Source organism: Falco punctatus (assembly GCF_963210335.1).
Source record: "Falco punctatus genome assembly, chromosome: 3".
Classification (NCBI taxonomy): Eukaryota; Metazoa; Chordata; class Aves; order Falconiformes; family Falconidae; genus Falco; species Falco punctatus.
The window spans coordinates 48,187,021-48,200,203 of NC_137582.1; the positions used below are offsets into that span (position 1 = coordinate 48,187,021).

Here is a 13,183-nt window from a genome sequence, read left to right on the forward strand (position 1 = left end):
CCAGCATCTTGCTGAGCTCGGCGTTGTGCAGGTCCGGGTTCTGCTGCGCCAGCCGCTTGCGCTCGTCCTTCGCCCACACCATGAAGGCGTTCATGGGCCGCCGGATCCGCGCCTCGCTCTTGCTGCGGCCGCCCGCCGCCCCCGACGGCGCCGCCTCGCCCTTCGCCTTCGCCTCTCCCAGCGGGCTCAGCGACTCTGCCCAGGGGCAGGGGCCCATGGCCGGCATCATGATGGGCAGCGAGCACCGCCCCTGCGCCTGGTCGTCGCTGCTGGCGTAGCCCGCATCGGGGCTGCTCATGTCGGGACGCTCCGGCGGGGCCGCGGACGGGCTCGGCGCTCGGAGCCCGCTCGCTGCTGGCGGCCGCCGCTGCCCGGCCCTATTTGAGCTGCGGCGCGGCCAATGGGGCCGCGGGGGCGGGAGCGCCGCGGGACGGTGCCGGCGGCTCCCGCTGCGGCGCGGGGCGGCCCCCGGGGCTCCTCCCGGCGTGGCACGGTCCGGCACCTGAGCGGGCCGTGGGGCCTCGGCGCGGGCAGCGCTGGCCCCGTGGGACCGCGGCCGTCGTTGGGGAGAACCGGTAGCGCATTTGTAAGAGGCCCTCGGATTTAACCGCTCCCCCGCAATGGCAGCAGAGACCGGCCCACCGAGGCGATGTGCTACCGGGCTGTCCTCAGGAAAACACCCTGCCGTCACCGGCCCAGCTAGAAACGGACAACCCTGACCAGAGGAGACACGAAAGGGGGGAAAGGGACAGAGTATGTGGAACCGTACCTAGATGTCCCGTAACAGCCGGAGAGACACAAGGGGCTTCTTTTGTAGGCAGACTTGGAAAGTAACTTGGGAAGAATAAGCCAAGTCATCATCAGTATCTCGCACTTGCTTCACACCTTGTAGTGCTACCTTAGCATATTGTATCTCGTAAGCCCATGAAAGACATAAACTACGTGGGGCAGTAGGATACTGAATCCACAGGAAAGCCTATGAAATACATCCTTTCACACTTTTTCATACTTCGTTATAAAGTTATTCATTACCTGCCAAAAGCGCACAAATTTAGTGTATGTTTAATAGGTTGACTTATTAGTTGAGCTTTGCAGTAGGTACTGCGTGTTACATTGCCTTGTTCAGGCATTCTCTGATTTGCCCGCATAAATAAACTGTAGATACAAACAGATATTGGTAAAAAATCCGTCACTTCAGAATAAACACAAATTCTATCTCGCTACCATATATGTTCTTCTTTGGCATACAAACTAATGCAAAATACGGCGTTTTCACGGGCACTCTGATTAATATTTGCATTGTTACGTGGTGCTATTTAATGCTTATTTGAGAAACCGCTGAGCTTTAAACTGAAGATCAAAGACGTTTATTTAGTTAAGGACACCTCTGTTTGGGTAGCTACCTCGATCAAATAAACCAATATCGTAAGAATTCTCGCTGAAATTAAATGAATGAAGCGCGGGCTTCACCATTAACTTATTCTAACAGTGAATTTCCTGTTTCGTGCAACACAAAACCTAGTCCTTTACACCTGACGGTCAGTAGATACTCTAAAAAGAAAAACGCAGTGGCGAGCGGCAGCTGCCCGAGACTAACACCGGGGAGGACAATTCTCGAGGCACTTCTGCATTCATGCTTTCTGTTTGTTAGAGATTATAAGCAAGAGATTTATTTCCCGCCTTGGTACCCTGTATTTACTCCTGTTGCGAGGAGTCGAAACCATTGCCAAAAGACTACTATCTGCCTAAAACTAAGCAAAGAGAAGGTTTTGGTGTGTCGTGTCGTCCCGCCCCCCCTGCTCCCCCCTGCCCTTCAAACACACGCTCTAGTCCAACACGAGGGTCAAACAGGTCTGCTTTTCTTCCTTATATCAGGTGCTGTAAAAAGCGACAGAGACGAAAACGATGTCCCTACACATATATATGTGTAAATTGATCTCATACTAGTATATAGTAACACCGTTCTTGCAAAAGTACAATGCATTTAAAATTGATTGTAAAATAAGTTCATGGGGCCATTTTCCTCTTGCAAAGCCGACCATCGTTAGGAATTAAGTGCTTTTCTAATCGTTTTTAGTTCGACGCCTTTGGGACACTACCTTAGGGCGTACCTTTTTTACCTTTTTAAAGCTGGTGTGCCAGTGACTTCAGTTTTATGGCTGAGGTTGTGACATTTCCCGGCCTGACGTGCTAGGAGCCAGAGCCCTTAATCCTAGGCCAGCTGCCCCAGGACAGGTCACGCACAGAAGCATGGCCGGTACCCAGAGAAAATTCTGAATTAAACAGAATCCGAATTGTGTCTGAAGCTAACTCAAGCAGGAGGAAAATGTGTGTATCTTTCCCTGCAGAGAACAGAATAATCGTCTGAGAGGAGAAAGCAAGATGATTTCCAAGCAAAACAAAACCCAAGAAGGCAACAATGCGCTGCCCTAACGAAGGCAGTCCGTTTTGACTTTCAGATCAGTTACAGCTCACTCCGATTTACTGACTCGGTCAAAACTGACCGCCTCGGAGTTTAATGCATAGAAGACAGAATTACCTGTTTTACGAGCTGATCTTGTTAAAATGCCAAACCGTCCCTTCTAGTCTATTTAGCAGAAACATTTTCGTGAGCCAAGGGAACACATCCTGCAAGATCTTGCCCTGAAAAAGTTCAGCGAGTAGAGAGCCTGCTTACAAATATGCTTTACAGCAATTTTGGGGCTGTCACTTCCAGCAGAGAAGAAAATGGTTTTCTATATAATGAACATGAGGTAATAAACCAAGCAAACTGCAGCTAACTTTGTTTGGGAGATTTGTGCAAGCTGTTTCTACACCTCATTGATCTAGGATCAAAGAAAGAAAGGTGTGTTTTGAATCTAAGCCGAGAAAGTAAAAGCTCCCTGGTTTGTACAGAAAATGTTGGCAGTTTGTGACCCTTCCAGTGCCCCGGCGTCATAAATAGATTATCTCACCTCTTTTCTCTCTTTCTATTTTGACTGTTTAGGTATTTTTAAATTGTAACTTTTAAACCCACCGCACAGCATTGATTCTCACTCAAGTTGTGCTTTCTGCTTGTACCTCACTTCCCTGAAGCGTTTAGTAAAGAGCTTCTTCTGACGCTCCTGAAACCTTCTTGGTCGCACGACTCCTGGGGTCATTCGTTAACTTTCCCAACCTAACAATGCCGCCCAGAGTTCATCCTTCTGATTTATTGACCTTTTAAACCCGCCGTACACAGCGCGGGGGCGCGGAGCGGGGATCCTCCGGCAAGAGATGTGTTTCTATTTCAGGTCCATTACAGAATGCGGTGTTGGAAGTGGTGCTCCCAGCGTTATCAGAGCCGACCACAAATGCCACATGAAAAGCAGCAAACATCCGGAGAGTTTCCTGCAAATCGAGCAGTTTCTCAAGACAAGAGCCTTTTTTTAACGTGTATTTAAAGGCAACACACTTTGCCTCTTTAAAGCAGTTCAAAATCACTAAATGAAAGCAGCCCAGCCCGACAATGCTGTGTAGTGCAAGAAATCTCCCCCAATAAAGACTTTTCGTGACTCTGCGTTAGGAAAGTGAGTGGATAGCAGGGGGCCTGGTCAGGAATGACCCACTATTGAATGGAAAAAGTCAAAAACCAAAAAATGAAAAATGTCCCTTTCAGAATCTCTTAACTATTGAAACAGCGTGACGTGTTTTACAGCCAAGTGATAGTCCCCAACGGTTAAAAAGTTACTGCTTCGCTTGCGTCAGCTTAATCTGCGAATTACTTTCTAGCAAACCGCATAAACAGCTAAACCCGCAAAAGCTTGCTGCTCGTAACTGCACGCAGCACCCAGAGCGGAGCGCTTCAGCGGGAACATCGCCCTGGGCTGGGCAGCCGTGGGGGACAGACAATAGACTGGGGTAACAGTACGGTCCCGCACAACAAGCTGCCTACATGGGTGCGCGGCTGCTTTGGGGTGTTAAGCAACGCCGTCCCCGCATTTTAGGGCTGAAGGGCTTCCGGCGAGGGCAGCGGGACGTGCGCGACTCCCACTCCGAGGTAAGAGCGTTTTCGCCTCCCGGTGGACACGAGTGCGCTCCCCCCCGCCCCGGCCAGCTAGCGGGGGGCGAAATGCCCCCCTGCACGGCGGCCGGCGGGCTCGGAGCCGGGCAGGAGGCAGCGCGGCTCCCGCCCCCGCAGCCCGCTGCCTCCCCGCGCCCTGCCCCTGAGGCTGTCCCACTCGGCCCCTTCCCCCGGAGCTCCTGCTGGCTTCCTCGGCGGGCGGCCCGCTTTTCCGCAGCCCTCTCTATACCGAGCCCAAGCTGGTGCCGGGCTGGGCGAGCCCCGGCACCGATCAGACTGGAAGTCTGCAAGGAGACACCGATAGGTGCCGTTCATTTATCTGCAGAGGGGCCTCGGACTCAGCCGCAGGCAAACGCCGCAGGGCCAGTGCAGGGGCCGCTGTGCTGTCCCTTTCGCCTGGCTTAGCCCTGGGTGTGCCGAGCGCACGGGAGGAGGGACAGCCCTGGATAACATTCCCATCTCTCTCTTCTCTTCTTCTCGGTGCTAGGAAATACATACTTTACACATACACGAATATATACATCTTGCCATCTGTCGTTCTTCCAACTACATAGTACCACGTACTATGCCCGTGTCATTGCACTGAAGGACAGTCAGAAAATTTCCTTGTCTGATGGAAATGGCTTTTCTATGAAGTTATTGAACGTTTGCATTAATGCTCAACACCGGCGGTGCACTTTCTGGAGGACCTGAGGTGCAGGGAAGAGCCTCCACCGTGCCTTCTCCTAGGAAGGAGTTAACTCTGCCACCGAGGGGACTGCTTGGGCTTGACTTTAATGCAGCTGTAACGCCTTCCCTACCCCTGTCTGAAGACATAAATCAAACGTATGGGAACCAACGGGAAATGACATGTTTAACTGACACGAGTGCTAGGTACTTCTGTAATATCTGGATAGATAATAGATAATACGTGGATCCAAACAAATTCCAATAAAGTCAATGGCATATGCTTCTCAGTTTAAGCAGCATTGAAAGGAAGCCTGGAAATGGCACTTTCCTCAAATTGCTAACAACATAATCTAGAGCCAAGGCTTATCACCCATTTTTTTCATATTTTTTTCTACTCCTTTAATATAAAGATTAATTCATGATACTAAGATCACATACCTGTTGCATTTTCCTATGTAAAATAAAAATCCAATGGTTTGCACAAGGAGTTCGCAACTTCATTATGGTTTCAGTGCCCTTTGATTTGAGAACGATTTGTGTGGGACCACAAAGCAGTACACTAGCTGGGGCCAGGTAGAACTCCCCTAGACTTGAATTTCCAAGAACAGAAATCCTGTTAGTTTTCATACTTAAATACATACAAGTCATTAAAAAAAAAAAAAAAAAAAAAAAAAAGGCAGCTTTATACAATGTTGGAGCCACTCCAAAAGATCAGGGATCTGAACTGAACTAAACAATTTGGCCTAGCCTCTGTTTGTATTTATGTCAGTGGAGCTACTGCAAACTTGTAATAATATAAAATTTATTCTTACATGCTAGATGCTAAAGTGATGGCTTTAGTTGAAGGACAAGTCATGTAATCATACAATTAAAAAGCTGATGTCAGCTATATTGGAGTGAAATAAATTTCTTCATTGGCATCACTCAGCTCCCAGAATATCCTTAACAAGGCCAGAAGAACAAATGTCCCAAGGTTTTCTCTAGAAGGTAGGCTATGCTACTATATATAATACTACTGCAGTCTTGTAATGTTTATCACTATGTTGCTTTTGTTAGTAGACAGTAATATTTCACAGTAATTACAAAGTGTAAAGTTACTTGCCTTTAGCAAGAATAAAATTGTTACACTGTATAAATGGAAAAGTAGTTGGGCCTGGAGCTGGGCAGTTACTGTCCTATCATGCCAATTATTTAGGGTCACGGAAGAGATGATCTGGGATTTTAGCATGTGGAAATAATCCTATACTAGCAGTTTATCAGAAGTATGTTAGTGTTACTAACAAAATTATTAAATGATGACTAAATCCAAATGTCAATGGCTTGCCATCTGCGTTTTGATTAATTAGCAGTGATGAACAAGTAAGATCAGAGAGAAACTAAGAATGGATTTAAACCCTCAACAACACTAAATCCAAATAAAACTTTTTTTCAAGATGGACAATAAGATACACATATTTTAAAATTAAATTCCTAATTCCTGAAATTGGAAGCAGTGGTAACGTTGTTCAAAAATATCTGTTCTAGTACATGACCAAAAAGGTCATTCTTTATAACCAAGACATACAAATACAAAATTTGATGTTGTTTTTTCCAAATCAAAGTATCAGATTGTTTAAGGTTGTGATTTTAAAATTCACCCCGTGGAAAGTCTCTGAATTTTCATTGTATCTTTGCAATTATATTCAGTGGTTAAGTGCACTACAACTTTTGACACCTGAAGTTTATCTAGATAAATAAACTACAAAAATTAAAAATCAGGCAGTTGGAAGGTTCAGGAAATGAATCTGGTTTCATTTCTTGATAGCTTCAGCTGTTTGGTTTTCTGATATTTATTTTCCTTGAGTATTCTTAATGTATAAAGTTAATTTTAGTTTTCATATTAATTATTTTAGTTATTGTAGTATTGATTTATTTTAACATTCACATGATGTTCCATTGAAACATCATATAAAGTTGCAGATAATAAGAAAAAGACACCTGCACATCTTCCAAATCCAAAGCAGTCAATCTGACCATGGTTTTAACACTATTTACCAAAATTGCAGCACTTTCAGTGGTAGACATTTGCTTGCTTGACAGGGCACAACGAAGTCTACAATTTCTCTGTCTAGAATGCATTAATATGCAATGTTCTGAGCACCTTTGAGTACCACCAAGCCATGAGAGAGAAGGGAACAGTTCCTCATGGGATCATGCCTGACACAGATAGCAACTAGAAAAAAAAAAGAGAACCAAGGTGCAGAAACCTCCAAGCTAAGTTGAACAATGCAGCTTGGTGGTTTTTGATCCAGTCATTATTGCTTGGCCTTTGGATAGATTTAGAATTATCTAGCTGCAGTTCAGCAGTCACACCTATTTTACTTGCGTGGCCCATTTCTGTTTGAATAAAACCTAAGACCGAAAGTCCCCTTTCCTCCTGCTTTGTCCCCTTAACATCACCTTTTTATCTTCACAACACCCTTTGAAGGGTATTTACTGAAAGGGTGAGAGAGCAGTTATCACAGAACTGAAAACTTAAAAAAAAAAAAAAAAAGACCCAGGAATTTCAATAAACTTACTCTGTAGCTAGATCAAGAACTAGAGAGCCTCACTCCTACTGCAAACAACCTGCAAGACCTAAGACGATTTCTATGCAGCCAGCTTCAGTTTACCAGTTCCATTAAGATAGGATGCCTGCTTAACAGGGCTCTACATATAAATGTTGCAAGAATATTCAATTTAGAAACCTTGTTTCAATGATAACTTCAATGACTTTTTCAGCTTTTAAAAATTCTGTCAAATCTTCTTTGTGAGACAGTTTACATAGTACCTAGATATACTGTGTTGACAGCCCTCTACCATTAAAACCTGGAGAGGTTTGTATTCATGAAGCAAGGCAGATGACCACAGAGCTTGAATTTCTGGATCTACACGTGTATAAATACACTTGCTACAAAAGGAAAGCATATTTGTGCTTTTTGGTTCAGACCAGCATCCTGCAAAATGTAAAAGTAATAAGTCACTTGGCACAGGATAAACTAAAAAATGCCTAAGAAATATTAAAATATCAACCAACTACACTGGTGATTTACTAAGGCCAGCGTTGGAACTGAAGCACACCAAAATTATCTGACACAACCGTAATACCTAACTTTCCATAGTCATCTGTTTCCAGCAGTCAGTCTCTAGCCTTCCTTCTCAGTCAGTGAAAAATTGCAAGACTCACTATTGCAAGCCCTATGCCACTTCAGGATACAAAGACAACTAGTGTTGACAGTTGCTAGGATCACTTTATACACCAGTGCATGTGGATGTTTAAAGTGCTGTGATAGACCATTTAAAAATAAAATCTGAACTAAGACAAGACAGAACACCTAGGTTGACAACGACTCAACTACTCACCAGAGGGAGCCCATTTTCCCCAAAAGCCAACGTCTGTAGTACAGCCAACCTGCTACCTTCTGGGACCTCAGAACTACCCCTCTAAGAATACAGCTGCTGGGAGGAGTAGCTGACAGCTAAGGGTGCCACGCAGACATACCCTGAAGACGAAAGTACAGAGCTGTAAAGGATTTTGTAGCTGCTTGATTAATACTTTCTGCAGCGCAAAAGGTACTTTAATGGAAGATGCTGCATTTGCCTTTCAAATTGAACATTTCTGAGGGAACAGTTTCCCTCTTCATATATCTGCAGTATGTCACTGACAGATATAAACATTTTATATTGTCCTAGGTAGCCTTCTTGTGACTGTTTGTTAGACTATATTTGTGATATATTGCCATTGGATACTTTAAGCTAGATTCTGGCAAAAAGTATTACTTCTTCAACAGAAAAATAAAAACTTTTCAAAGACAGACACTTCTCACTTTATCTTTCAAGGGGAAGAACCAGCCTTCTAATGTATTAGTAATTCTTATACATTCTTTAAAGTCCAGCTACAAAACTTTAGTAATCTAACTGCAACTAAGTATAGGAAAAAGTCTGAGCTCATAGCCAACACCAGAACATGTCCTGTTCAGGAAGGACCTGCAGCTCCTTCCAGGGCAGATGGTGTGTGCACACTTCATGTTTGGAACAAGGGATAATACAGAGGTTTCTTGGCAGCTTGCAAAATCTGACAGAACTGCAAAAGTTGTTTTTTATTCTTGTTGTTGGAGTTTTTTTAATCTTAGGCCAGCTAAATACAAGATCCGTTTAGCAGTAAAACTACCTTGTTGCCTATCTAAACAGGAAAACCTTGCTATTGAAGATGTAGTTACATCAGCAAGCATGTGTTTCTGGCACTAAAAGATTACCTACAATTGTATACCTCCTGGTATCTGTCCCTTTTTTCCTTCAATACCAGAAATATTATTCAGTTACTACTTTTGCTTTTAGTGTCTTCTTTGTTCTTCATGTTTATTTCTTAATTACAAATTAATACATTTCCTCAGCATTTTTCTTTTTGCAGACCCTCCTAGCCAGCAGTCAGCAGAGGCTGCAGCACAGACCTGAACTACCGATAAATAAAAATCAAGCCTGATTGATTATTTCCTTTCCATGAAAAGCAAATCTATCAGTACAATCAGTTTTTGTTGGGGGGTGTGTGTGTGTGCAGGGCAGGTGTTTAAATGTCCCTTTCATGTTTGAAGCACTGCAGCCACACACATTTTTTGCCACTTGGGAGATTAATTCAATAGCAAAATCCAAGCAACAAAGATTTGATCTGGGTAAGTAACAGTTGTACTGAAGTTGCTGATTAATAGTTGTACAAATGATTTCAAACTAATTCTTAGGATTTTCTTTGCAGCCTGTAGCTTCAGAAACTTCCAAAATACAGTCAACTGATTTTATTTAAATACATGATTACAGAACTAAGGTTGGATATATCATGTGTCTTTGGAAGAGTTTCATACTAATGGGGACTCGTTGGTCCATCAGCTTCCCCCAACTAGATGCTGAACCTTAACACAGCACTGGCTAGACACTTGCCTACCAGAAGTTCACCTTACAGGAGCACTAAATTAATTTGAAATTGAAACAAGAAGATAAGATAAAGTTATTCAGTTACTAAACTACATAGAAGCATGAGTATGGAATCTGGGGAATCCCTTTGACAGATGCATACAGGGTTTATGTTTATGTCTCAAGAGAGCTCTTACTGTTTAGCACACAAAATGGTAAAATATTCAATAGGTATTTTTTCCACTAAACAATTAAGTTACTGAGCATTTGATAGTATGCATTTGGATGTATGTTTTATAAACCACAGACTTCTATGTCATTGGCTCAGCCTGAAATTTCACATTTCACATTTCATAATTTCCTTAACCAAAAGCAACCACTGCTACTCATAGTTACCTGCAAGTGGTTAGAAAAAATGCATTTTCATTTTCTTATTCAAAGAAAAAAACTACTCAAAACTATTTTTTCCTTTGCTAGAGATTTTCAATAACAGAAATTTAAGAAATCTGTATTTGAAAACGAGTAGATTGTGATATGCATTCAGATGCTGTCCCAAACAGAAACAGAAGATTACTTCCACAGCTCTTGCAGAAATACTTTCCCAGCTTACTACATGTGTACTTGCACGTCTTGAGTTTATTGGATTAAAAGCATAGTGATGTGAAGAGGTATATGACATTTATTTCTTCTTACAGTATTACAATCAAAAACAAACAGTATTGCAGCAGTGAGTGATTAGACAGCTGCAATGGCACTGCTTACAAAAAAATTAAATAACGTGTAATACTGAATGAAGTATGTAGTTGCCTAAGACATATGCTTAATTAGGATTAAGAAAACCATTATCACAAAGATTAGGGACACAGACTGCTGAATATTGGCTGCTTTTACAAAGCACAGATTATCATTCATTTTTACTCACAAAAGAAGAATTTATAGGTTCACATATATTTAAAGAATTTCATCCACAGAATAGCCATACATTAAGGTCATTGTTTATACAGGTGTAGGTCAAAATCTATCCTGTAATACCAAAATAAGAGGTGAGTGGAAAGATATGTCTGTATGACAGAATTTGATAGAAAATATTGTGAATAAATTACTTTTTCAGCTCTGTAAATTTCAGTGATATATCTCAGTAAATAACTTAATTAAATATATTTTTAAATAAATTATTTAAATAATAATATGAATTAAATACAATACATGGCACCAGAAGTAATTTGGACACACCACTGCAAAGATCACAAAGCGTTCAAGGTTATGTTTTACATTTCTAGACAGAATCAATAAATCTATCCTAGTTACTTTACAAGCATGATACATTCACTAGGGAAAGTTTTCTTTCAAGAACCAATTATTATCCTCTGCTCTGTTAAAAATAATTAAAGAAGGGCTAATCAGCTTGAGTCTTAGAAGAAGTGTTGGATGCAAGGTTAATAGTATTAAGACAATTTTCCAGAAAGTAAACAATTCCAAATCAACAGTATAAATCCCAAAGCAACAAATTGTTAAAAAGGCAAAGTTCTCAATTCAAAGTGTTTAACCACCTTTTTGAGTAAATCTAAGAGGAGGAGCTCTGACCAGATCCCAGTTCCATGGAATAACTGCATGTCTAAACAGAAGAGTGGTCCAGGAAAGAAGCAGCCAGGAACTACCATTTCACAAGATTTTGAAGGGTCTACAATGGAGCACACCTAAATCACAGAAGTAGCTGCAGCCTCACCCCTTCGTCACAAGCTAAACTAGACATTATTTTGAACAGCCATTGTATCAAGAATTAAAGCAAGACACTAAGGAGATGCAGCCCTCCTTGAGAGTTCCTATGCGACTGCAATGCTAGATGATCAACTAGGAGCTGTGTTTACCAGGCCTCTACCTATTGCTCTTACCTTGTAATTGAAGACATTCTGAAAAAAAAAAATTAACATTTTTTCCAAATCCAGCTTTTGCATATTGTCTCACTACAGAGGGCATTTATATACTATTTTTCATCCAACAAACGGTTTACAAAGGTTTGTTAATATTACTAACACTGTTCTGGACCTTTGGGAACTCAGGACAAATAGATGTTCTAACTAACCAGTCCAAAGTCGCAGCAGAGGGGGAAAAGGCCGTGGATCATGTGCCTCTCCCTTTCCCCTCTCCAATTTTAAGTACAGTTCCATGCTAAACTTGAAGATACTGGTCTTAGGCTCCCTTTCTCCCATGTTCCTGCTAAAAATCTGGGGGAATCAGAGCATCACTAAACTCTTAGGCAGATTTGCCTTTGATAGAAAGACTAGTCAGGGATTAGCAGTAACAGATCAGTTACAGTTAATTGGGAAAATGGTAAATCTATGGTTCAAAGGAAAATTAGTAGTAAGGAACCCAAGCCAAATTTAAACCTTTACTTCTACTATGCATTCTGTGAGCTACTCTGGAACTGCAGCTTAACTCTTCTTTCTTCTAGGCTTAATTACCTTTTCCCATATTGATCCTAGAAAACTGTAAAGTGTCAAATCATACAGATGGAACAAAAATGGCTGTATCTGTATATAAATCAGCATTTATTGCGTAGTACACATGACTACATAACCAATATTACTGTACCTGGTTTTTTAATTATTTTCACTACAAAAAGTGCAATGGCAAGTTGAAGTTTGATTTTAAATGAGTACCAACATCTTTGACTAGAAAGAAAATCAAACTAGAAAATAATGATTAGTCAAATGACTTTACAGTTACTCTACCAATAAATAAGTGAATTAATTAGGTGTGATTATTCCTTTTATAAATTCTAGTTGATGCCAGAATATACAAGATACAAAACTGTTAGGAAAAACAAATCAAGAAATATTGAAAAAATAATTTATACATCTAAACACTTAAATCTGGATAATACAAAAAATCTTGGTCATTTGGTGAGAAAATATTTTTACCTTTTTATAAAAATAAAGGTATTGATACCGCGACTAAGTAGAGGTAAAATTCCAAGTTGGATAATTTCTTTTGATTCTTTATAGTTTTGTTTACACTGTGGTTTCATACTGCCTAATTTCAGGCTCTTACCTTAAGGATTTGAGATAGTTGATGAAAGATAAGTAGGAAGAATCCCCTAGAAAAAAATGTATTTTGTTATGTTGCATTATTACGCTTTGGGTAGTGCCACTTGGAAATTATTAAACTACAGATATATACGCATACCAAGCAACAACTGCATTTTTGAGATAAGGATTCCCTTATATATAATTTGCATAGAAATTTTTAATCCTTCAGGATAAAATCCTCCATAAATATGTATAGTCATTAGAGATACATGTTGCTTGCACTAAGTTTCATATATATCCTTTTTTTTCTTGTAGTAAACTTATGCAGAGGAGAATTTCCAGTCATTTTTCCATAAGAATTTTCTTTGTAAAACAACAGAGATTATTTATCAATGGTTAACTATCAAAATGGAAGGACAAATAGACTGAAGTTTTATATGGATTGACCAATAGTAAATATAATAAACTTTCTACCAAGCTGATGGATAAAAGAGGGATATACTTATTAAACTTGCAAACT

At 41.1% G+C, this 13,183-nt stretch overlaps 1 protein-coding gene across 1 annotated transcript in view; it reads right to left on the reverse strand.

The window, feature by feature from the left end:
- LOC308060553 (transcription factor SOX-17-like) overlaps window positions 1-13,183 on the reverse strand; it is a 37,767-nt gene that overhangs the window by 1,510 nt on the left and 23,074 nt on the right. The window contains exon 1 of the mRNA XM_080379441.1: window positions 1-13,183. This exon is cut by the window's right edge and continues 23,074 nt beyond it. Coding sequence (XP_080235567.1) covers window positions 1-298 — 298 coding nt within the window. The 5' untranslated portion in view covers window positions 299-13,183.